Genomic DNA, 25,001 nt, shown 5'->3' with positions numbered 1-25,001 from the left:
TAAACAGCCCATCCTGTTAAGCTGTACAGTTGACTCCCCTTTCTGGTGCCTTGGCTTGTCTTTGAAATGTGCGTTTGCTCCCATAGGAAGAAGATGGACTGCGGATGAGGAAGACAGTGCAGAGCAACAGCCCCATTTCAGCATTAGCCCCAACTGGGAAGGAAGAAGGCCTTAGCACCCGGCTCTTGGCTCTGGTGGTTTTGTTCTTTATCGTTGGTGTAATTATTGGGAAGATTGCCTTGTAGAGGTAGCATGCACAGGATGGTAAATTGGATTGATGGATCCACCATATCATGGGATTTAAATTTATCATAACCATGTGTAAAAAGAAATTAATGTATGATGACATCTCACAGGTCTTGCCTTTAAATTACCCCTCCCTGCACACACATACACAGATACACACACACAAATATAATGTAACAATCTTTTAGAAAGTTAAAAATGTATAGTAACTGACTGGGGGGGGGGAGAATGATCTTTATTAATGACAAGGGAAACCATGAGTAATGCCACAATGGCATATTGTAAATGTCATTTTAAACATTGGTAGGTCTTGGTACATGATGCTGGATTACCTCTCTTAAAATGACACCCTTCCTCGCCTGTTGGTGCTGGCCCTTGGGGAGCTGGAGCCCAGCTTGGTGGGGAGTGCAGTCAGCTCCACACAGTAGTTCCCACGTGGCCCACTCCCGGCCCAGGCTACTTTCCGTGTCTTCGGTTCTGTCGAAGCCATCAGCTCCTTGGGACTGATGAACAGAGTCAGAAGCCCAAAGGAATTGCACTGTGGCAGCATCAGACATACTCCTCATAAGTGAGAGGCGTGTGTTGACTGACTGACGCAGCGCTTTGGAAATAAATGGCAGTGCTTTGTTCACTTAAAGGGACCAAGCTAAATTTGTATTGGTTCATGTAGTGAAGTCGAACTGTTATTCAGAGATGTTTAATGCATATTTAACTTATTTAATGTATTTCATCTCATGTTTTCTTACTGTCACAAGAGTACAGTTAATGCTGCGTGCTGCCGAACTCTGTTGGGTGAACTGGTATTGCTGCTGGAGGGTTGTGGGCTCCTCTGTCTCTGGAGAGTCTGGTCATGTGGAGGTGGGGTTTATTGGAATGTTGGAGAAGAGCTGCCAGGAAGTGTTTTTTTGGGTCAGTAAATAACAACTGTCATAGGGAGGGAAATTCTCAGTAGTGACAGTCAACTCTAGGTTACCTTTTTTAATGAAGAGTAGTCAGTCTTCTAGATTGTTCTTACACCACCTCTCAACCATTACTCACACTTCCAGCGCCCAGGCCCAAGTCTGGGCCTGACCTCCCCTTGGGGACCTAGCTTGGAGTCAGGACGAATGGATCGGGCTGCAGAGGGTTAGAAGCGAGGGCACCAGCAGTTGGTGGTGGGGAACAGGGGAAGAGAGAAACTCTTCAGCTAATCCCTGTAGTACTAGTTGAGAGTTTGACTGTGAATTAATTTTATGCCATAAAAGACCAATCCAGGTCTGTTTGACTATGTAGCATCTTGAAAAGAAAAATTATAATAAAGCCCCAAAATTAAGAATTCTTTTGTCATTTTGTCACATTTGCTCTATGGGAGGAGTTATTATTTTATCATTTTTATTATTTTGCCATTGGAAGGTTAACTTTAAAATGAGCCCTATCACTGAGAAATATGTGTTTCATGATTTAACTATATATATGTGTGTGTGTGTGTGTGTGTGTGTGTGTGTATTTTTTTTTTTTTTGGTTGTCTTCAACTGACAGTATGAAAAATGAAACTGCTGAAAAAGCTGAGCACCTGGTCACCCTTGGCCTTCCATTGCTTTGGCCTTCAATAAAAAGCAGCCTCCCTTCTAGGTCAGGGAACCATGCCATTGAGACTAGTAACAGGCGTTCTGGGCACAGTCCCACTGTGCACAGGTTTGAGAGGACAAGTTCATCAGAAGGAAGGCAGTCCTTAGAAGTCACATACGTCGAGCCACATTGCTCCTAAGCCTGGCTCTGTCAAGCTGGGTCAGGGGCCTTGAAACTGGAGAAGTGGAAGTCAGTGGTTGGTCTGAGTAAGTAACTTCCTGTCTTCATGAAAAAAGTTGACTTTGAATCCCAGGTACTAACAGAAATGGTGAGCAGATTTAGTTGTTACCCAGGGTCCCATGGATTGTGTTGAGTGTGCAGACAGGCCACCCCAATAGGAATTCGTCTCTAGGATTTTTCCCATGTGGCCCCCAGTACTTATAAAAGGGAGTGAAAAGACCGAGCTGTAAGGCATGTGCCTTCTGCCACCTGATTTTCTGTGAGGGGACTAAAATTTACTAATTGTAGCTGCTGCAGCCAGTTAAGTCCTGTAGCTTCCAGGCCCTCATGTCCTTGATAGGAGAGTGCTTAGATGGTCCCCAACAGTGCCTAGGGGTACAGTACAGTCCCATTACACTAGAGCAGGGCTCTATTTATTTTTAAAGGATATGGCCGTGTGTTTTGATAAAACTTTATTCACAAAAACAGCCAGGTCATGGGATTTGGCCTGTGACAGTTCTTAAAAAGAATATCTGAGAAACTACTCTGTTTTAGACCGTTGAACATGATTTAGAGTTTTGTGTACATCTAGGAGAAGGTGTTCAGCTTCTCAGAGGATGTGGACATTTTGGTTGCAGCTAAAAATCAGCCTCTGAAGTCTCTCTCCCTTCTAGAGGTTAGGACTTGGTGAACATGTTTGTGGGCCTTTTGACTGAGTGGCAGAAGGAAACTCCTCAGGAAGAGAAGCAGGTGAGTGATAGAAAGGTTGATTATTTTCTCAGTCATCCTGGCAGCCAAAAATGTGCCAGGAAAAGAAAGAATGTGGAGCAGGCGTGGCTCCTGGAGAACTTGGAGATGCGTGCACATTTAGGGTGTCTTCCCTAGAATTACATAATGAAAAAAAGAATAAGGCAAAGAGGAGGTGAATATGGGGCCTGTCACAATGGCCTGCCCTGCGCCAAGAGATTAAGAGTCAGATAATCGGCCGGGCGCGGTGGCTCACGCTTGTAATCCCAGCACTTTGGGAGGCCGAGGCGGTCGGATCACGAGGTCAGGAGATCGAGACCACGGTGAAACCCCGTCTCTATTAAAAAATACAAAAAATTAGCCGGGCGCGGTGGCGGGCGCCTGTAGTCCCAGCTACTCGGAGGCTGAGGCAGGAGAATGGCGTGAACCCGGGAGGCGGAGCTTGCAGTGAGCCGAGATTGCGCCACTGCACTCCAGCCCGGGCGACAGAGCGAGACTCTGTCTCAAAAAAAAAAAAAAAAAAGAGTCAGATAATCAGGATGAAACTGGCATGGAAAGAGCGAGGCTGGGGAGGGTGCCGCTGGGCAGTGTGCATGGGGGAGCTGCTGCCAGGCTGCCCTGCAGTCTGCTCCTGTGGTTACTGGCTCCACGGCACCTCAGAGAGGGTGGCCCTGGCTTCAGAAACACCAGCCGTAGTGCGCACAAATGCAGAAGAGATGGAAGCGGTGACAGAATCCTGAAAGTCTTTATTGATTGAAGTTTTAAATTGATAATTTAAGCTTCCTTGGCACGATACAAAATACCTCTTAAAGACAGCAGGCTGTTTTATTTGTAGGTGTGAGGAACTGGCTTTAACTTCGTTCTCCTCCTAGTTTGCATATTTTCCTTCTCTAGTCTTCTAAACTGCTGGCACCAGCAGTAATACATACTGATAAAATCAAAATTGATTTTTACCAGTGGCCAGTTTATGGCTAGAGAGACGGCTTATACCTCCATAACACAGAAGGGGGAAAAATGAAGAACCTCCAGTGATCCGTGAAAACCTAAACGCTTTCAAACAAATCCCAGGAACAGAATTGCTATCAAAAGATATCAGTGCCCGGTTTGCAGGCTCTGTTGAGTCAGATAGAACTGAATGTAGTGAGCGCTCAGAGCTAAAGAGCCTTTCAGATGAATTTGAAAACAGGCTCTGTGTGCATGCATGTGTGCATGTGTGGCATATGTGCCATATGTCAGTAGCTTGACAGTTTTCAATCATGCCGATATTTTTTGCATACACAAATTTTTGTATTTGCAAACTCAGAATCCATGCCAAAATACAATGTCATTTGTCATTTTCAGCTCCTTCTCTAAAGGAATGGCCCATTTCTCATTGTAGTTTGAAAAATACGTATATCAAGAGATAGGGGTCTTGGGCTTCCCAGTGTCACTTTGAACACCTGAATAACATTTAACTCCTGAGACCTTCTCGGTGTAGAGGCCACTGCTTCCCCCTGCTGGAGATGGCATTTCATTGAAGGGCCTCTCGTGGCTTCCCCTGCCCCCGGCTGTCTGGCCTGAAGAAGGAGAAAGAACCAAACTGAACTATGAAAAGTTACTACTCTGAGGAGACCTCTCTTAATTACGCTTGGGGCCATGTTTGCTGTTGTTGAGAAGGAGTATTCTCAAAGATGAGCTAGAATGGAATTGTATTTAGAGAGGCAAAGTATATAGATGGATGACTCTAGTTCATGACATACAAATCCCTTAAGGCCAACGACCACTCTTCTGGAACACCAAGAGCAGCTCTGAGATCATGCATGCCCTACATGAATTGAGTTTCTGTGGTCTAATTGGATTTGGAGAACGCCTTCCCTGGCCCCTTTTTCCCCAGACAGATCTGCTCTGATAGGAACCTTTTCAAGAAAGTTACTGTTGTTTCAGTGCCACTCCTTACCTGTATAGAACATTTCCAATATATTCGCTCATTGAACTTAATCCTTGCAACTGTGACTGGGGGGTAGATGGCTCTGTTTGCATACAAAGAAATAAAGGCTCCAGGAGGTTAAATTGGGCAACTTTTTAGAACTAAATCAGTCTCTGTAAGGCCTGCATTGCTAAGATACCATTTCAGCTCTGAAAATCTGCTTCAGGGAACTGAGTGGATGAAGCCTTCCTGTCTCAGCTACTCTGCCTGTCTGTACATCTTTTATGTGTCTGCCTCCATACCTTATTCAGTTATTTTCACACTAAGTAGAATTAAGATTGTAGTTCAGATACTTTTTCTTTTTCTGTTGGAAACTGAACACACTCCAGACAGTGAAAAAAAGTGCATATTCCATTTTCTCATTGCCTGAAGATCTCTGCCCGATGCTCCTGGGGAATGACTGGGGTCTTTAGAAAGAATATTACCAGTCTGTCTCAGCAAGGAGATGATGGGAACGCTTTATATGGAGGCTTTACATGACTTGTAAATTAAATGTGAATGAGGGCAGTTGATTAAAATTGGTATTAGAGAAGTGCCCTGCCGAGGTCTGAAAACAGCTGAGCTGCTGATGTCTCGGGCCTTCCCCTGAATTAGCACTGCGTTTCTCCAGGAAATCAGTGAAGGGGGCAAGTAATAGAAGCCCCTGATAAGGAGCATCAGCCGAGAGGCAAGCTTGGGAGGCTGTGGGAATGGGTCTGCCGCCAGCTTCACAGACCTCTTCCTCCAGCCTCTGAATCTGGTTAGCCACAGCCTAGAACGTTAGCTGAGCTGCACGAGCTCACCCACCACTGTGCCCGGGGGGCCCTGACCTCCCTCCATGCCATGTTTTTAGCTGTATCTACGACACTTAACAATAGGGGATTCTTTTTATTTTCGTTACAGAAGTATTTTGAAAAATTTAAAAGACACGAACTCACATAAACAGTTATGGATGATAGTTAAAAGGGAAACCGGTGGAGGTGGATGAGAGGTTGTCTTCATGAATATAATTACTTGAGATTTTTTTTCTTAATGGAATTAATTTATTAGAAAATGTCTGCGTTAAATCCGTAGAAAAGGAAGAAAAGTGTAGCAACAAAAATGTAGCTGTTATCTAACTTGCCATAAATATTTGCAGTTCTGATACCTTGGAATGTTGCCACGATATGGATTGCTTTGATTAAAAGATGTCAGTTGAATAAAACAGTACTGTGGGAGAATCGCTTTCTGCTGCTAGATAAATGCTGATGTTTATTTTTGAACCAGGAAACATTGATCCTGTAACAATGCCCGATTACAATTGCTTTATTACACCCCAGGGCTGATGGAGATGTAATCACTTGGCTAATGGATGTGGGTGCAGGACGGATGCTCGGATGCTCGCTTGCTGGCCCGCTTTTCTGCTTGCATTCTGATGAGCCGCAGGAGTGCGCCTGGCCTTCTGCAGGTGGAGCTGCTGTCAGAGCTTTGTTTCACTGATACCCAAAGCCATGTCTGACTGAAATAAAACAGGTTCCCTTTTTGTTTTTCCTTTGGAAAATGCCAACTAAGGGAGACTAATCAGATATCTTAACACAATTTCATCTAGGCTTAGTGCTAACAAGATTGTGGGGCTTTTTAGGGTTTAAGAAGATGAGAAATTAGTGTGCACGTTTCACACGTTGACTTGCCGGTTTTTCCATGTCATACAAAAAAGTCCTGGCTGTTTCTCTGAACTGGCTGCCTGCATTCCCATCTTTCTTTTGTTTTTAAGAAATAGACTGAATTCAGCTGTTAATCCTCTAATACAGCATCCATGTTAAAATGTTTTTCCATTGCATCTTTTATGTGAATTCAAAGGTCAGAATTTATTGTCTGTGATATTGAGACCATGTGTACAAGAACTACTTTTTGCTTTTCATCATTCACTCCTTAGCAAATGTTTCATAAGTACCCTCTGTCTGTTTGCTACTATATGAGGTGCTGAGAAATTAGTGGGAGTGACTTTTTATATTTTTCATTCGTATGTAGCCTAAGTAAGGTGATTCAAGATTATACACTGAGAGAAAAATGCAAAATATATTTGGTTCTCATTTCTGTTGCTGTCATTTCCTTTTTAAAGACTATTTATCAACTGCTGCCATTTGGAACTTCCTATAAGAAACTAAAAATGATCTATTTCAGTGTTCCTTTTGCCTTTCCTCTCCTTTCTGAATAAATGGTTTCAGTAACCCGTGCTGTTCTCTGCCTATTCTACGTCTTTCTCCCTATGTTGAAAAAAGATTCCTACAGTTTCTGATGTGTGTGTTTATTGTCTTCGATGTATGTTAACATTTTAGGAACTGAGTATCTTAAGAGATGTCTTAGAATGCTTTAGTTTTCATAATTTTTCCTTTATGTATTTTTCATTGTATTTGCTGTTTTGACATGGAAGTAATTTAAAAAGTTGGTGTAGGAAAGGACTCTTTACTATTGCACATTTTGGTTATCTGATATGTAATAAATTCATGGCTTGGCAGCTGACATGACGTTTCCCAGAGAGAAGGAGATGTAGTTCTGCAGGGTCCAGACCAAAAGAGCCATTTACAGCATGTTCTCCCATGTTCCATATCAGCCTGATGAAACCTGCCCTGCCAAGGCATAAACTTTTGTACTAGCTGTCTCCATATTATGTTCAATAAATTCTGTGCTCTGAATATATTTAAAGGATGCTTCAGTGTAAAATTATTTTGAATGGATGGTTTAATTCCATTGAGATAGGCTTTGGAGTGTGGACTAGAGCCCGTTGCTGAACTCTCGCTGCTTTGTAGGAACATGAAATTGGTTTAAATTAAAATCAGAGATATTTTGCACCAGAAAACAGATCTAAGAGATCACTGAGGTCATTTTACTGATGAGGAAACTTTTGCCCAGAGAGCTTAAGCACAGGGACCAGCTTGCATGCTAGTGTTTTCCTGTTGGGGGAAGTGTGTGTCGTCATTGATTTACAAAAGTACCCCCCTGTGTAAATTGCTTCCAGCTTCGAAAGATGGGTGGATTCTGTCTTTTAAGTAGTGGTTGACAGTTCTCCATCTTACAGTGTTACCTTGTTAAAACATTAATGAAAACAATTTTAACTTCTTTTGGAAAAGTAAGATGGGCAAATGGTAAGACTTCATACAAGACTAAAGGGTACGCAGTATACAAAATCAGGTTTCCTCCGTTCCCAAACCTTTCTTTCTCCAGAGATATCCTGAACTTTCCATGTGTTGACTCTTTCCAGAGATGATCTATGCACATATATGTCTGTGTATATACAGCCTTGTGTTTTCCTTTTGTTTAAAGATGGTCTCACTCTGTTACCCAGGCTGGAGTTCAGTGGTGTGATCACAGCTCACTGCAGCCTCCACCTCCCAGCCTCAAGCAAGCCTATCTTTTTTATTTTTTTTGTAGATATGAGGTCTCTCTGTGTTGCCCAGGCTGGTCTCAAATTCCTGGGCTCAAGCCATCCTCCTGTCTCAGCCTTCTAGAGTGCTGGGATTACAGGCATGAGCCACCGTACCCAACCAACTGTGTGTTTTCTAATACACACGCAACAGCACACACTAACTGCTCTGTTGTGCATGTTCCTTTTTTGACTTTGAAATTTATCTTGGAGATCATTTCATGCTAGCCCACATCATTCTTTATGGCTCTATAATTTTCCTCTGTATGGATGTGCCCTTAATTTACTTAACCAGCCCTCTATGGAGGTACGTTTAAGCAGTTTCTAGTCTCGCTGCTAAAGACAACGCTACAACAAATACTCCTACAAATGAGCAAGAATATCACAGAATCAATTCCTAGAGGAGTAATGGTTGGCTCAAAGGGTGCCTGCTTTTAAATTGTGTTAGATGGCTTCCACATTGCCATCCAAAGAGGATGTACAAATTCATAGTCCACACAGGGTCTGCTGCTTTACGCTTTGCCAGCACCTTGCGCCATCTAACTTTCTGATCTTTGCTCACCTGTAAAATGCACGTGGTGTCTTACTTTGAGTTTGTGGTTCTTTGCATGAGGTTGAGCAGTTGTTTGTGTATGTAAAGGCCATTTGAAAACACACATGAAGACCCGGTCGACCCAGAGTGAAGTAAGGTCAAAGGGAGCAAAGGTTTATCACACAAAGGGCTGACGGCAGAGCGGCAGAAATGAAGAGGCTAAGGGCACACAGTCATGAATGTGGAAATTGGAATCTACCTTGTTTTACTAACAGGAAAAGGACTTGCAGCAAAGTGTATCGAAGTGGATTGGGCAGAGGGAAATAACCCTTCATGGCAACTGCTAGAGCTCTGATTCTTGACCTGTACTAGCCACCTCACTTGCTCTCGTCTGGCTGCATTCATGTCATTCTTGCATCCCTGGGGTCCTTTTAACCATGGCCTTCACAGAGGGTGCAGGGGAGGCAAATGTCAGCATCCCAGACCAAGGAGAGCTTCTGTAAGAGAGACTGAAAAATGGTGGTGGTCGTTAAAGAGTTAAAACCTGAAGCGTTAAAACCTGAACTGTGAAGGAGTTTTCTAAACAGCAACACAAGGAGCTATTGTGAAGAAGTGACCGCACTGATTTGCCATTATCTCTGGTTAGTGCATTAGAAGACAAAACCTGCTACCTGATAATTTGCCAAGGAGTAATGGGAGTGACATGCCCCATTAGAAACTGAAAATACTCTCAGAAATTGCACTTACGAGTCTAGAGTTTTCTTTTTATCCAAGTAGAACTTTGGCCTCTGTTTTCTTAGCAATGTTTGACTGCTAAAATCACTTCAAAGAAGAAAATAGTACAAATTTGGAGAAACACAAAATTAGTGTTACGAACTTTCTGAAAAATGTTACCTTTATGCCACTTCAAAAAATGTTAAAGAAATGTGTAGGGAAGACAAGAAGCTTTTAAAGTCAAACCAAGACCCACTGTATATTTTAGCCGCACCCTGCAGTCACATTGTTGGTCCTAAAAGTGCCTCCACACTAAAGAAAATACTCTCCATTAGTAATGAGAAAACTACCCTAGAATATTCATCCAGCTGATGTGTGAGGAAGGGCTGGCAGCCTGCGGCTAGGGCCCTGGCATGGTCCCACTTTTCCTCCTGTTTCCCAGAAGCTCAGACTCCCGAATGCTCTGTTTTCCCATGAGTGGGCCTGGCTGCTCTGCTCAGCCCTCTGTGCTCCACCACTCTCGCCTCCCAGAGTATTCGAAACCTCTGTTAACACAGTCTGCCCTTTACTGGATTGAAAGCAATTTGAGGGGAAGTTCAAAGTTTTGTTGTTGTTGGGTTTGGTGTTGTGATGTTTTCAATTTTTTTTTTATACCAAAGTATTTTGTGTGCATAATATAAAAAGCCAAACAGCTATAACAGGCTCACAGTGAAAAGCAGCAGGCCCATATCGCCCTGGGCTACCTCTTCCCAGAGGTAGCCAGTTTAGCACATTGAACTGTTTCTTCTGATATTAACATCTACATTTCCTAATAATGTGGTTATATTACTTTTTCTTGATTTTTCGCTTCTATGTATTATCTATTGATTTCCTCCTAAGGAAGATAGGGATTTAGCTCTAATAATCTTTCTCCCAACCACATCCCAAGCATAGAATTCCTTCTCTCTCTCTCTCAGTCATGTTATAATTTTTGGCTACATCAGTACACTTTTGCATGATTAAGACTACTGAGATATTGTTTACAGCTGTACCTTGGATGTGCTATGCTTATATTTCCTTTTTATGTGTAATCCTTTGTTTTCCTGGAGTTACTACATCTTAGTGTTTTGTTTGCTTAGTTTCCTATGTATCTATCACAAATTCAGCCCAGACCCTAATAGAAGTGTAAATCTCAGCACAATCACAACACCTCAGGCAATCTGATTTTTCTGGTTTTCTTAGATCACTCCTGGAGCTCTCTGTTCTCCTGCTCCTCTCTGGACTGACTGCTATCTAAGCCTACTGCACAGCTCTCATTGCAGGGCCTTCACTCACTCTCATCTTCAGAACTCCTTTTGCTCTCTTCTGGATTGGATCCCTTCTTTTCTGGATTTCTAGCTTCCTCTCTCTTGTTTTGCTACCTCATTTTGGGGGAGCACATCCTTTAGCAGATCTCTGAGCAAGGAGTATGTGGGACATAATTTTTTTGAGAACTTTACATACCTGAAAATGTCCCATTCTGCTCTCCCACTTGATTGATAGTTGTACAGGGTATAAAACACAGGGTTTAAATCATTCTGAGGATTTTGGAAGCATTGTTCCACTGATTCCGGCTTCTAGTGTTTCCTTTGAGAAATCGAGTGCCATTCTAATTCCCGATTCTTTTTTTTTTTCTGGGAATATTCTTCAACTTTAATTTCCAACCTTCTTTTGATTTTTTTCTGCTAACATAATTTTCCAGACATCTTTCTTTTCCAGTTATTCTTTGTTACAGCAACCTGCTCCAAGATGTATGTGTATATTTTTTTCACTGAGGATATTACAGCTCTTTGTTGCTTTGTTCTTTTTTGTTGTTCTGTATTTTTTGTATGTTGTTCTGCTTGAGACCAGAAGTGTTTCATAATTCAGATTTTTTTTGGATTTTGGGATATTTACATTGTACTTCCCAGTTAAACATTCCTAATTTGAAAATCCAAAATTCAGAATGCTTCAGTGAGCATTTTCTTTGACCATTGTGTCACCACTCAAAAAAGGTTGTGGATTTCGGAGCATTTTGGATCTTGAATTTTCATACTGGGGATGATACTTAACCTGTATCTAAATTTTTAGCATGATACTCTGCCCTGGGCTGTCCCTAAGTCCAAAGATTTTCGGGTTAAACTTTTGGTTTCTTAAATTGGTTAGGGATGGGAACTAGGAGTAGAATTCCTTTTACAGACTTGTAAAACATTTCAAAGATTCCTCCTGTTTTTAGCCCTACTGTTCTGTTGGCTTCTGCCATGCCTGGGGCCACCATATCCTAAGACTTAGGGGGATTCATGGCACAAGTGGACTTGCTTCTGAGCTGTGCCCTTTGACCAACCTGTTTTCCACCTTCTGTAATCTCCTGTCAGTGATAAATTACCCATCAGCTTTCCAGATTCCAGAATTTTGCTGACATCTCCTGTTGGCTATGTTCTTATTTCCTTTTCTGTTTATTCCTGTGATCTTGTGCCTTTTAATTCTTTCCCATAATTTGTTGGGACTTCAGAAGGAAGTGGAGCTAAAGGCATGTGTCTGCCTGCCCCATCTTGGCTGGAAGTTGGGAAGGCCTTCCTTCCAAGGCACCCAGCATAGCACCTGGCACATGATGGATGCTCAGCAAATGTCTGTGGGTCTTTTTACTAAACAGGCAGTTGATTTCACCAGAAGTAGTGACCACCTAAGTTTTGGTAATTTTTTTTCTCCTGAGGGATTAAAAACAATGCCGAACGCAGGAGTGAGAGTAGTAGGTTATTAATAACCTCTAGGAAATACATACTATATCACAGGACAAAGACCCATCCTTATTAAGAGTTTGTTTTGTTTTGAGACGGAGCCTTGCTCTGTTGCCCAGGCTGGAGTGCAGTGGCATGATCTCCACTCACTGCAACCTCCACCTCCCGGGTTCAAGTGATTCTTCTGCCTCAGCCTCCTGAGTAGCTGGGACTACAGGTGCTTGCCACCATGCCTGGCTAATTTTTAGGAGATGGAGTTTCACCGTGTTAGCCAGGATAGTCTTGATCTCCTGACCTCGTGATCTGCCCGCCTCAGCCTCCCAAAGTGCTGGGATTACAGGCGTGAGCCACAACACCCAGCTTTTTCTTTTTTCTTTTCTTTTTTTTTTTTTTTTTTTTTTTTTTGCCATTTCTCTCAAAATACATTATTGATTCCATTTGAATCACTTACTATTTTGGGTCTTCCCATAACTGGTGTTGGGGCTGGTTGGCTCCAGGAACCATCAGGTTTCAGCCCATTTTATTGATAAAGAAACTAAAGCTGGCAGGTTGGGGGGTGGGGGAGATGGAGGCTCCAAAACTAAGAAAGGAAAGCCTTGGGTACCTGTGTGAGGCTGGGGCTCTCCCAGTCTCCCTGGCCTTTGGGGGATGAGAAGCTTGAGGTGGAGTCTGAAGGCACCTCTTACGAGACCCTGTGGCCTCTTATTTTGGGAGAGCAGTGGTCTTCAATGCCTTTCTAGATATATCCTGGCTACTAGAAAACAGATGTCCTCAAGTTCACAGGCCTGGGTTCTGCTCTGCCCATCTGATTAGAAAAAAAGTCAGCAACATCAAAATTCCAAGCCAGTATAGTTGTGTGGGTGTGATCTTGCTGCTTGAATTCGGAGTCTCCAATCAGGTCTCGGAACATGTATTCTTTTAAGTGGTATTTATTGATCTCCTACTATGTGCCTGGCACCATTCTAACACTGGGGAGCCACAGAGAACAAGACAGACAAGGACCCTGCTGGCAAGGAGCTCATTCTAGAGGACAGGGGCTAACAATAGGTGAAAACCAACAAACAGGATTTTTTTCAGATTTCGGCCACTGGCAAATGCTGTGATGAAGTGACTGCGCTGTGGTGGGCGCTATCTTTGAGGTGGTCAGGGGTGAGGTGGGCAGAGCCTTCCAGGTGAGGGAGAGCTGGAGCCAAGACCTCAAGAGGGTCTGGGTTCCATGGGACTGCAGGAGAGCAAGGAGGCCACTGTGGCCGAAATGGCAGGTGGAGGTTTCAGGTGGGCAGGAGGAGAGTCTGTCTGGAAGCTTGGAAGGATGGTTTTAGGGAATGTTGACAGGTCATTTGTGCTCATGCTGACATCCGTTTAAGGGGGGTTGTGTGTGTGAGAAGGAACAGGTTTTCAGTCTCTCAGAACCATCAGGAGCGGACTGGAGGCTGCACGCTACTGTTCAAGTCCCCTCTTGAAGTGGGAACAGCTCTTCCCTGCTTAGCTCCGGTCTGCGATGCTAATGGGTATGAATCAGCCCTGACCAGGCCCTGATGCAGTGCTACATTCTGCGTCAGAAAGCTCCAGCCCCTCGTGTCTGAGTCACCTGTGTCCCCAGGAGAGGATGCACAGGCCAGGGCCACGTGCTGGTGGGCCTGCGTCACCAAGCCACACACTGCTGTTCAGCCCGGTAGCACCGCTGGGAGATTAAAAACATGTGCTTAGTGAAAGGCAAAGAGCTTCTTTTGATAACCAGCATCTGTTAGTTAATGGACCTCTGAGAGCTGTATACAGTTTCAACTTTTTATTAAAGAAAAAAAGCTCATTTGCTCTCCTGGGAGTTGCACAATGAAATTATCAACTGCATGGGCTTCCCACCCACCCCCCACCTTTCAACATGACTGAACATGCAATGGAGAACATTAATTTTGTTTGGAAATAGGACTCTGGGCTTTCCTCCCTGTCTGTGGATGAGAGCGCTCTCTTGTTTTATGTGAAGGGCAGAGACTTAAGGGGCGGGAGCAAAGGGCTGGAAGGAAGGCTTGGTGCCCATGGGCCTCTGGCCCTGTACGCAGAGAGTCTCAGCCCCTCAGCCTCTAAAATGACCCCTTCCTTTACCAGCCCAGAGTCTTGGAGGCCCTGACCATCTGCCTGGGAGAAAAGGGATGGTTGCCCTTTCTTCAGCCTTCGTGGCTCCGAGCAGCATCACCTGCCCCCAAACTAACAAGCCCCAGCGATCAGAGAGCAACTAAGTCCAACTGAGGGGATCCAGGAAGCTGCTGTCCTGCTCAACACACTCCTCCTCATTAGGGATGGCTCATGCTGCATCCCACAAAGCAACACTAAATTGCCTTCCCCAAATAAAATCAAGGAATCCCATTCCCTCCAAGAGTCAGGAGGACACCCCAAGCCCGCGGGCTGTGAGACAGAGGCCCGGATCTCAGGCTGTGGAGCCCAGCCCCTTCTCCTCTCTGTGCCTTAGTGTCCTCGCAACTGACTCAGCTGGGCCTCTCGAAGGTGGCTGAATCTGGTAGATGGAGGTGATCCATTCACAGGTCTCAGTGTGAGGCTTAACACGGATAACCAACATTTACTGAGTCAGCCATATTTATTGAAGTTGTTTCTACCATGCACCAGGCACGCTGGACCCTTCTGGAAAGATCGCAGGAAGCGAGTCAGAGCCGAGTCTTTTTCGTTGGAGCTTACATTCTAGGCAAATAAGGTCATTTCTGACAGTGATCAGTTTTCATGACAAAGAACATACAACTGTGATGCAATGGATTGACAGAAGGACCAGGGAAAGGGGGCTGCCCTTTGGGATGTGAATGGTGACATCTTCAGGAGATAACATCTGGTCCGAGACTTGATTGAAAAGAAAGTGCTAAACTTCTGAAGGTCTGGGGGAAGAGAGGCTAGGCAGAAATCAGGGCTTGTGCAAAGGCCCCAAGGCAGCAACAGCTCCTGTGATCAAGAAACAGAAAGAAGGGCCAGTGTGGCCGGGGCATGTGGAGGCCTGGCTGAACCCTGCAGGCAACAGCGAGCCAGAAGTCGGGCTTTTATTCTGAGTGCAGTGGAAGCCCCTGGGGGGTTTTCAGCAGGACAGGCAGTGGCATGAAAGCAGAACTGAGAGAGCTGGGGTTTACCTCCACTGGTTTTATTCTCTTTCACACATTGTCTGGAAGACACTCCACTTCCTTTCTTTAGAACTGTAATTCCCTTGGTTGATTTTAATAACCAGCAAGAACATTTCTCAGGCTGTTTAATTTTATTAAAAGGTTCAAATTTGATGATAAATGGTGGCATGGTTGCTTCAAGCTTCGGATACAAGACCTGCTCAGCCGTGGACGTATCATCGACACCCACTGCCATCCCCACCAGGAGCTCCCCCCACCGTGATGTAGTCTGAGACCGTAAATCATGTAATGATTTCTTGTACTTTGGTAAATATGCCAGGAACACTCGTAGCTGTCTGAGACCCACAGAGAATACTAACTTGGTGGGCTTTTATTTTTTTTAAGAAGAAGAATGGGTAATAAGTGGGAGCAATTTCAGCAGGCTGACTGAACCCCACACAGTCTCAGGGAGGAAAAGGGCTTCCCTCTGAAAGCATCATTAACCTCACAGACAGTTGTTCAAAATCTGTGATAAGAGCTAGAGATAGGGGTCAGGAGGAGGAAGGAGGGGCTGAGTCATTGGCCCCCAGTCCTGAAAGCCCTTGGGCCCACCAGGCTGCCAGTTAATTTCACAGTGTACAGATGAGGCCCTGGGAACACGGGCAGAGTCCCTAGAGAGGCACAGCCTGTTCCCACCATGATGACAGTCCCCTCTGAGCAGAGGACACCAGTATATTAGGATTATGGCAAGGAGGCTGGGCAAGGCAGAGCTGCCCAGATGTCGCCATGTAGCCTGGCGACCCTGACCTCTCCCTAGGGTGGGCCCAAAGATATACATTCAGAGATTCTCTTCCTTTGTCAGGCAAGCACAGGAAATCTTGGCAACCGAGGATGGCTGGGCAGGGCGAATTGCAGAGCACGTTAGTGTTACAGTTGTCGTTACTATTAACTACTTCCAGAAGGCTGGAAACACTGCTCCCCTCCAAAGACCTGCCCCCAGCAGCCAGCCTGGTGCACACTGGCATTCACTTGGGCCAGGGAGGCTTGGAGGCCGCAGCCTGCTCTGGGGAGGCCACGCTTCTCAGCTTAGATGGAGTCCTCTTCATTTGCATGCTGGCTCGGGAAAACTGGATTTATCCACACGCAGTGTTGGCAGCTTGAGGTCCGACTCGCAGAAGCACAGGCAAATGCAGATGAATGCCAGCAGTCACGACTCAGGAAAGCCGAGCTGCCCCTGAAGACACAAGCCCTTTGCCCAAAAGCTGGAAAGCACTGAAAGCCCGAAGTGGCATCTTTAATTCATGGCACCACTTAGAGATCGTATTGCTAAATTCAAATTAATAATCTTTAAACAACCACCTACAGACATGGCAGAACAGTAGGCCTCGTCCCTAGGCAGAGCCTCAGGGTCTCCTCTTGCTCCCATCTTGGAATCCCAAGGGTCAGGATGGGAAGAACTGGGGGGAGCATGGGATGGGGGGCGGTTTCCGTGTGGCCCCCTGACTGCACCTGTTGGCGAGCTGCCAAGGATGAGGAAAGTAGAAAAATTGGGAGTGATCTTTAGAAACTCAACGTAGCGATGAACATCACTGCCGCGTCCAAGTGCATGACTGGGGACCGGGGCTGCGGGATGTGGTATAGGCTTTGCAGGTGTTAAGCTCATGCCCTGAGCCACATGGGACACAGGCAGAGTTTGGAAGCAGTGGGGCTGTGCATCCGTCCACGACAGAGCAGAGGAGAATGGTTCCTTCTCTACAGCTGCCAGGAGGGAGTCTGAAGGGTTGAATGGGTGTCCAGAGCCGCCATCCTGATGTCAAGTCCAATGTCACAGCCAGTGGAGGAAGACCAGCCCTAGAACTAGGGGCAGAAGTGGGAGGGATGCTATGCGAAGACCCCCTGTGCTGGGGTGCTTCTGCAGCGATGGCCTGTGCTGCGGTGGCCTGGAGAAGTCGGGGGCCTCCCCCTGACAGAGCACCAGGGGTGCTTGGTAGGAGGTGGGACGTTTCTCGGGGGTATCGGGACTTGACCCATCGGTGGGCCTTTGTCCGATGAAGAGCAGGCTTTGCCCAAGGGAGTCTTGCTCCATCTTGAAAAGCTCGTACTCCACGTGCGGGAGCCGGATGCCCAGTGGTAGGCAGCCATTGGTGGCTGTGACATCCCGCTCAGTGCCCACGGACCAGGCCCCCACACCCCCACAGCTGCTTGGCTCCGAGAAGTTGAGCATGGCCGTGGTGACCTGGTCCATGGGGGTCACATGGGCCCGTGTGACCTCAAACACCAGCTCGGTGCCACCGCGGACCCTGGTGGACGGCGTGCCCCTGGTGTAGCGGCCGGCGGCATACACGGTGAAGGTGGGCTGCCGGCAGGCTGGGTCTGAGAAGTGGTGGTAATACCCTTCCCAGGAGTGGCTGTGCCCGTGGAAAGTGAAGAGCCGGGTGAGGAACAGGACCGCTGGGCGTACCTCGCACCCCGAGCTGACCCACCAGCCGCCCAGGTGCAGGGGCAGGGCCAGAGGGGGCGGCAGCACAGGTGGGTGGTGCACATCGGAGCGGGCAATGAGGCCACAGGCTGGGCACGGCTGCACGTGGTGCTGGCAAAAGACAAACAGAAAAACGGTGGTTGTCCCACATGGAGAAGTTGGGTTGCAGCCTGGAAATGAACCCCAGCTTTGTAGGGGTGTCAAGGCAGGGTGAGGTGCGGCCTGTCCCTCCCTCCTCTCTCTCCTCACTCCCTGCCTTCAGTCAGGATGACCTCTTTGCTTCAGCCAGGATGGCCTCCTTGAAGGAGGTCAGCCCCTGTCTCCCCGGGGCCTTGGGTCTCCTGCTGTCTCTTCCACCTGGAATTCCCCGCCAGCTCCTTCTTACCTCTTAGGTCTCAGCTGGGCACCAGAGAGAGCTTTCCCGAATGCCCCATGTCAGGTGGGCCTCAGGGCTGTCTGCCACCCTCTTTTATCTTCCTCATTCCACCCCCTGAGACTCTCTTCTCTCTACCCCTCACCCCTCATCAAACTGGAATGCATCATGCCTTACAGTCCTAAAAAGCCCTAGAAAGCTGGGACTGTCTCTGCGGCTACCCCATCCCCACCGCACAGGGCTTGGCTCACAGCAAGCACATATTTGTTGCATGAATAAGTGAGAAATGAATGGAAGCATAGGTGGCCTTCGTCTTGGGACCTGAGAGAAATTGTCCTTGCTCATGCCCAGTCTGCTTGGTCCTGGAATTTGACCGTGAAAGTTGGTTTTTTCTAGCTCACTCTTCTAGGTGTTTCTGAAGTGCCGGGAACTATGCTAAGCACTTCCTGGGCAACTGGTACATGTTATAGCTGAGGGATCTGAGACCCAGAGGGCCGGCTGGGCTGCCCAGGTTGTCCAGCCTGGAAGTAGCAGAGACCAGCTGAAATGCAGCCTGGCTTACACCCGGCTGTCTGAGCTCCCACTCTCCTGTGCTCATAGCAGGTTACATCTTCCCTACAGGTAGAGAATAGAGGATTTTTGTCTTTAGAAATCTCACAGTGGAAGGTGTGCATCATTTGCTCTACCTACCCCATGGAAAGTGAATATGGCAACAAGGATCAAAAGCCATCAAAATATGTCTGAGTCAGGCGCAGTGGCTCACACCTGTAATCCCAGCTCTTTGGGAGGCTGAAGTGGGCAGATCACTTGAGGTCAGGAGTTCAAGACCAGCCTGGCCAACACGGTGAAAACTCATCTCTACTAGAAATACAAAAATTAGCCAGGTGTGGTGGCACATGCCTGTAATCCCAGCTACTCAGGAAGCTGAGGTAGGAGAATTGCTTGAACCTGGGAGGTGGAAGTTGCAGTGAGCTGAGATCACACCATTGCACTCCAGCCTGGGGGACAGAGTGAGACACCATCTCAAAAAAAAAAAAAAAAAAAAGGTCAGGTGCAGTGGCTCACGAATCCCAGCACTTTGGGAGGCCAAGGCAGATAGATCACGAGGTCAGGAGATCAAGACCATCCTGGCCAAATGGTGAAATGCCATCTCTACAAAAAATACAAAAATTAGCCAGGTGTGGTGGTACATGCCTGTGATCCTAGCTACTCAGGAGACTGATGTAGGACAATTGCTTGAATCCAGGAGGCAGAGGCTGCAGTAAGCTGAGATCGTGCCACTGCACTCCAGCCTGGGTGACAGAGCAAGACTCCATCTCACAAAAAAATAAAATAAAATAAAAAATAAAATAAAAAATAAAAAAAAATTAAAAAAATTATGTCTTTGGAAGCCCATTGCTTAAGTCTGTGCAAAGGAGATAGTTGAAATCTCGTAAAGAGCTGTGGCTCAAAGATGTTCATTCTCGTGTTATTTGTTATAGGGAAAACCGGCCACACTCGGGTCTTCAGGTGCCACCACACCCTCACTTGTCCCAGGCTATGAGTTGGTTTTCCTCTATCTTTGCCCTTATTCACAGTTGTCTCTGCCTTACAAACTCTCGTCAGCTGGGTTTACCGTAACACACGTTAACAGGAAACAGATGCTAAACCAAATTGCATGGGAGTAGTCTGTATTTTGGAGTGAAAAAGCTCAGCAGATGCTAAAAAGGAATGAGATACAGATTTCTTCTTCCTTCTTTCTCCTTCTTCTCCTTCTCCTATTTTATTTCTAAAAAAGAAGCTGCTGCCCAGACTTTAGGCCAGAGCGCCGTTCTGGAAGGTAAATGGCCTTGGAACTTGTCAAAGCTGATGTGAGAACAAGCAAACATCTCCTGCTGTGGCCATTCCAGAAGGAAACTTAGAGTTGCAGTCCAGGCAGGACAGGCACAGGAAGGCGGCATTTTGAGGGCCCAGCTGGGAAATTAGCTCCAATATATTTTTTCTTGCAAAAATCCCAAAAGATTTCCACATAGCACTGCTGAGTGAGTTTCATGCCAGACAAGTGGCACTTAGAAGTTCTGGTTCAGAAAGAAAATATTGGATGATTGAGAAGTTTTTTTTTTTTTGGCGGGGGGGGGGTGTCACATTTTATAAGCTGTTATTTTTTATTTCTATAATGAACCTTAAGTTTCCTTGATTTATATAATATCAGAGACCATATTGGCTTTGGTTATGGGGATTTGGGCCCAGAGAGCTTGATGGTTCTCTGAAATGCTAGCAAATGGCTGCAAAAATGTTTGTGATGGGAGCAAGCAAGCTTGATAGTTAGCTGGAGTGTTGGTGATTGGGATGCCGGCTGGTAAGAGTCAACTCTAATTTTGGCATTTTAACCCACATTCTGACCTGTCACACTAATGTATATTGAGAAGACATAATGTATTACAGCAACATAATCCCAGAGCTGTCCTTACCCACCACAAAAGACAAACAAAAGATATTCTCTGCAGATAGGACATTTAGGGATGCTAGTTGGTAATCTGGGGTGAGCAGTTTTCTGCAGAGCAGAAACAAATTGAGAACCAGCAAACTTTTAAGGTGAAAGAGGGATGAGAAAAAGCATTTCCTTCTATGGTGCTTTTGAAGCTGGTGAAACAAGGTTCCCGGCTCCATGGGAAATCTTTCGGGCATCTTTCTGCAGAGGTCTGAAGTCTCATGCGTTAATAAACAAGGCCCCCAGCCGGCAGAATTCACACTTGTACAGAAACCAAACTCTTACTCGTTTAAGCCTGTTACATAAAGTTATTTCTCAAACAGCACAAAACAGTTTCTAATTAACCCCCAGAGGTGACACCAGGCTCAGATAATTTTGGTCCAGTGTTGGCTGATTGATTAGGATTCTATACCCAGGCAATGAATTTGGGGATCAAATTGGTTTTAAATTAACTTCTAAAAATGTTCGTGTTTACCATCTGGTTTGGGTCGTGGGCAAGGCATGGGCCCCAGAGAGCTTAAGGCAACAACTGATTCATTTCTTGGGGATTTCTCTGCAGCAATTCCTTCTTTGAAATTATGTCTTTTCTTTCTTTCTTTCTTTCTTTCTTTTTTTTCCCCCCCCAAGGAGAGGGGCCATTGGTGAGCAGACCTTTCATTTAATGTCTGTACATCTGGCACTGTTCATCTCTGCATACATTTCTATGTGTTTTGCTTCTCAATCACATTTCAGGCTGGATTGGCCACCCAGGTTGGCCAGGCAGCAGGGAGGGCAGGGATAGCCATGGCCCCAGAGTCCTGCCTGGGGATGCATGAAATTGCCAGCCCCCGCAGCCCCCGGGGATCTGTCCTCTCTGCATTCAGAGCAGTTTCCCTTCCTAATGAGGTGGTGGCGGCCGGTAATCAACTCACCGCTAGCGCCTTCTCTGAACTAAGTAGGATTAATGCCAGAGCAGCCTAGAACATTGGTTGCCAAAAAAGGGAATAATTTCGAGGTCATAAAAAGAACTCTGAGGCTGATTTTCTGATTATGAGAACTTCGTGTCGTGCGCCTCCTCTTCTACCCAGATCCTCAGTTTGGAGGAGGGGGTGGGGGAAGGGGAGGAAGGCAGGCTTCTGGTCTGTCTCATCCACAGTGCTCCCACACTGGGGCAGTGACAAGTTGGTACTACCAGGGGTGAGAAGTTGCCTCATCTGGTTTAGTTCCTTGAGTGTCTAGTACACAGTAGGCAACAAATACATGCTAAATGATGTGAAGGTTGCCTAAGGGCTCCAAGGGGGATCTTCATGGGGATGCTGAACACATCCATCCATCCACACCCATTCATCCGTCCTCCCTCCACCTGCTCGTTTGTGCACTCAAGAAATACGCATTGGGTGCCTTGTACAGAAGTTTTTCACCTCGAATGCTAACCTCAACTTCATTTTCACTAACCTTTCACTAATAAAAGTTAACATTTGTTCTCATTGTAAATGGAGGCAACGAGCCCCCGTAGCGTCAGCAGAACCTCTGACTTTGTATGACAGTAACAGCGTTGCAGGTACTGGAAACATGGTTTGCAGTCATCCCTGCTTTGAAATGAGGGCAAATAAAGATTTCACATTTATCGTTTCTCTATATCACAAATTGATGTTTTAAAACTTGGGTAACGGTTTTAATAGAACTGGTTTTCATTTAAATCCCACGTATTTTCTCTTATGCTTTTTTTAAGAACGGATTTTCTCGGGGGCGGGGGGGGGGGTCCTTAGGCTTTACCAGCCACCAGAGGGGTCTCTGACACTGGGAAGGTCCTAGGTCCACACCCTTGTAGGAGCCAGGCTCTGAGCTATGTGCCAGGAGCCATTATACAGTAAAGTTACGTTTCTTTCTGCCTGTTTGCTCATCTGGCAAAAAAAAAAAAAAAAAAAAAAAAAAAAAGTGTGTTGGGGGGGCTACTAGATCCTCCCCAAATTAGGATGGTATGCGTGCAATGGCTTCATCTAAAATCTAGGTTGATCAGCTTAAATGAAATTCGTGTTGGAGTCAAGGGGGAACATGCTAAAGAGAGGGCGGTTTCCTTTAGCCTGCAGCCTCCCCACACCCCGGACAGCTTGCTGGAAATGCAGAACCCCAGGCTCCACCCAGACCTGACAGATCCCTTTCGGCCCTCTCACAAGAAATCCAGGCCACATGGCTTCGCCGTCTGGTTTGGGAGTGGACGAGGGCGGCGCCCCAGTGGCTGTGTGGCTAGGCCAGTGTGAGGCTCGCACTGAGATTTCGAAGGGGTGGCATCTGGGCTGGTGTGCGCAGCCCCAGCGGCGCCCTGGAGGAAAGCTGCCTTCTCCCTAATTCATCCATCCACACTTATTGGTCCTGATTGTCGGCCTGACCCGTGCTAGGTGCCCGCTGTGGCCCCACCCTTGCGAAGGACCTAGCGCCAGAGGGAGAGGCAATAAACAAGTCACCAACAGAACTTCAGAGCGGGCTGAGAGCTGGCAAGGTCACTCGCGGGAAACGGGCAACAGAATGGGGACTGGAGCGGATATTTCAGCCGAGAACCAAGGGAGGGGGACACCCACCCAAGCCTCTGTGCCCAGCAGGGGCAGAAATGAGATCCTGTAGTGCCCACGAGGACAGGGGCTGGGGAGGACCAGCGTGGGAAGGCCGACCAGAGGCCCGCCAGCCTTGTAAAGGCTGAAAAAAGATGTCTCCAGCAGCGTGAACAGGGTGCGCAAATGTCCTGAGGCACGCGGACCAGAGTGGGGAGGGGCAGTGATGACAGCCGGGCAGCCAGAGCCCTGGGCAGGCCCAGATCGCAATTGCAAAGCTGTGGGGTTGGGCTCCGAGCTCGCCCCCCTCCCCCATGCCGAGACCACCCCCCCACCCCCCAACACACACACTCACCAGTGCGCTCTGCAGCGGGCGCTGGTAGCCGGTGGGCCGGTAGTGCCGCCTCTCTGCCGGGTCGGTGTGGATGTCCCCCAGGTACAGCTCCTCCACCAGCCGGGGCGACGCCCGGGGCTGCGGCTGCAGGCGGCGCTGCACGCGGACCAGGCTGAGCTCGTGCATGGTGAGGCCCAGCGCCTCCAGACAGTCCCCCTGAGCCCGGGCGCTCCGCAGCTCGTACAGCGCCCCGGGCTGCCAGGCCCGGGCCGGGGGCAGCCGCGGCGCGCAGTCCCGGCCGGCGCGGGTCTGGTTGAGGCGCCTGGTGACGTCGAGAAGGGCCCGGCGGCTGTGGAAGACGATGCCCACCTTGTGCAGGTGGTAGTCGGCCTCGGTGGCTCCCCGGGTGACCCAGGAGGCCCGGCGCAGGCGGACTTTGCCCTTGACGAGCAGCGAGTGGGCAGGCTCCCCGCAGAAGGGGTCCTCGTAGTAGAACTGGTGGGCTCGAAAGAGCCGGCTGGGGTAGAAGGTGTAAGCGCGGGTCAGGAACTCCGGTCCTGGGCGCACCTCGCAGCTGCAGGGGTGGGAGGAGATGGGCTGGGTGCGGAGGGAACACAGCGCCGCGAGCCCCTCTCCCCTCTGGGCTGGGCTCCGTTCTCCCCCCAACTCCCCTCTTAGGCCTCAGCTCAGGCCTGGGCCCCCCCAGCCTCAGTTTCCCTCACTGCTCGCAGTCAGCCACCCTTGAGGCTGGGGCTTTGCACTGGATGCCTCGTGGTGTCAACACAAGCCTTCTAGTTCATTCTCCTTTCCTTCAATCCGAATTGCCCTACTGGAGGCCCTTTTGCAACCATCTGGGGACCCACTGGCCTGGGAGCTCCGGGATGCCGTGCCTGCTTCCTCCCCCGCCGGACTCTGGGCACCTGGCCCAGAGCGCGTCCGGCGCCCGCCCCCGTCCTTGCTAAGTGAATGGAGGGAGAGGAGAGTAGTGATCGGGAATGACGGTGGCCCGTCCTGTTTCCCCCTTCTCTAGGCTCACTGCCCTGACCAGGTCTCATTCTTGCCTGTGACAGGGCTTATAGATATAAACCAGGAGTCGGCAAACTTTTTCTGTAAAGGGCTTGGTAATAAATATTTTTGTTTTTGTGGGCTGGGTGGTTTCTGCTGCAACTACTCAAAGTTGCAATTGTAGAGCTAATGCAGCTATAGATGATATGTACATGGATGGGCATGGTTGTGTGCCAATAAAACTTTATTTACAAAAATGAGAAGTGGGCTGGACTTGGCCCCAGACTCCGTTTGCTGGTGACACAAACAGATCCAGGGGAAGAGGTTGGAGGGAGGAGAAAGAGAAATGACTCCTAGACCCAGGGTCAATTCGGGGATGGGGCAGAGGAGGCCTCTGGGACTTCCCACTGAGGGCACAGGTGGGGTGGACGGTGGATGAAGTCAGAAGGGAAAAAGAGCAGGCACCCTCCTCACGATTTTACTCTAACCAGGTACCCTCTTGTACTGCTATTTTCTTTCTTTTTTTTTGAGACAGAATCTCACTTTGTCACCCAGGCTGGAATGCACTGGTGCAATCTCGGCTCACTGCAACTTCTGCCTCCTGGGTTCAAGCAATTCTCCTGCC

The 25,001-nt window shown here is 47.5% G+C and overlaps 2 protein-coding genes across 6 annotated transcripts in view; one reads left to right on the top strand and one right to left on the bottom strand.

Annotated features, from left to right (window-relative positions):
* The window catches only part of VAPB (VAMP associated protein B and C), a 69,752-nt gene extending 62,362 nt beyond the window's left edge, over window positions 1-7,390 (top strand). For 3 of the 5 annotated variants that reach the window (XM_063633444.1, XM_063633442.1, XM_063633443.1), the window contains one exon: window positions 87-7,390. In XM_063633444.1, coding sequence (XP_063489514.1) covers window positions 87-175 — 89 coding nt within the window. In that variant the 3' untranslated portion in view covers window positions 176-7,390. The remainder of the gene's footprint in view (window positions 1-86) is intronic. The other 2 variants (XR_010119350.1, XR_010119349.1) reach the window with 1 other exon arrangement.
* Window positions 7,391-12,534: 5,144 nt separating this feature from the next.
* APCDD1L (APC down-regulated 1 like) overlaps window positions 12,535-25,001 on the bottom strand; it is a 59,224-nt gene continuing 46,757 nt past the window's right edge. The window contains exons 3-4 of the mRNA XM_055266577.2: window positions 23,393-23,945; window positions 12,535-17,777 (exon numbers count right to left, since the gene is read on the bottom strand). Of these exons, the coding sequence (XP_055122552.2) occupies window positions 17,013-17,777; window positions 23,393-23,945 (1,318 nt within the window). The 3' untranslated portion in view covers window positions 12,535-17,012. The remainder of the gene's footprint in view (window positions 17,778-23,392; window positions 23,946-25,001) is intronic.

This window comes from Symphalangus syndactylus, chromosome 24, assembly GCF_028878055.3.
Source record: "Symphalangus syndactylus isolate Jambi chromosome 24, NHGRI_mSymSyn1-v2.1_pri, whole genome shotgun sequence".
Taxonomy (NCBI): domain Eukaryota; kingdom Metazoa; phylum Chordata; class Mammalia; order Primates; family Hylobatidae; genus Symphalangus; species Symphalangus syndactylus.
The sequence above is the reverse complement of the archived record's forward strand: the minus strand, read 5'-3'. Positions and strand labels throughout refer to the sequence as shown.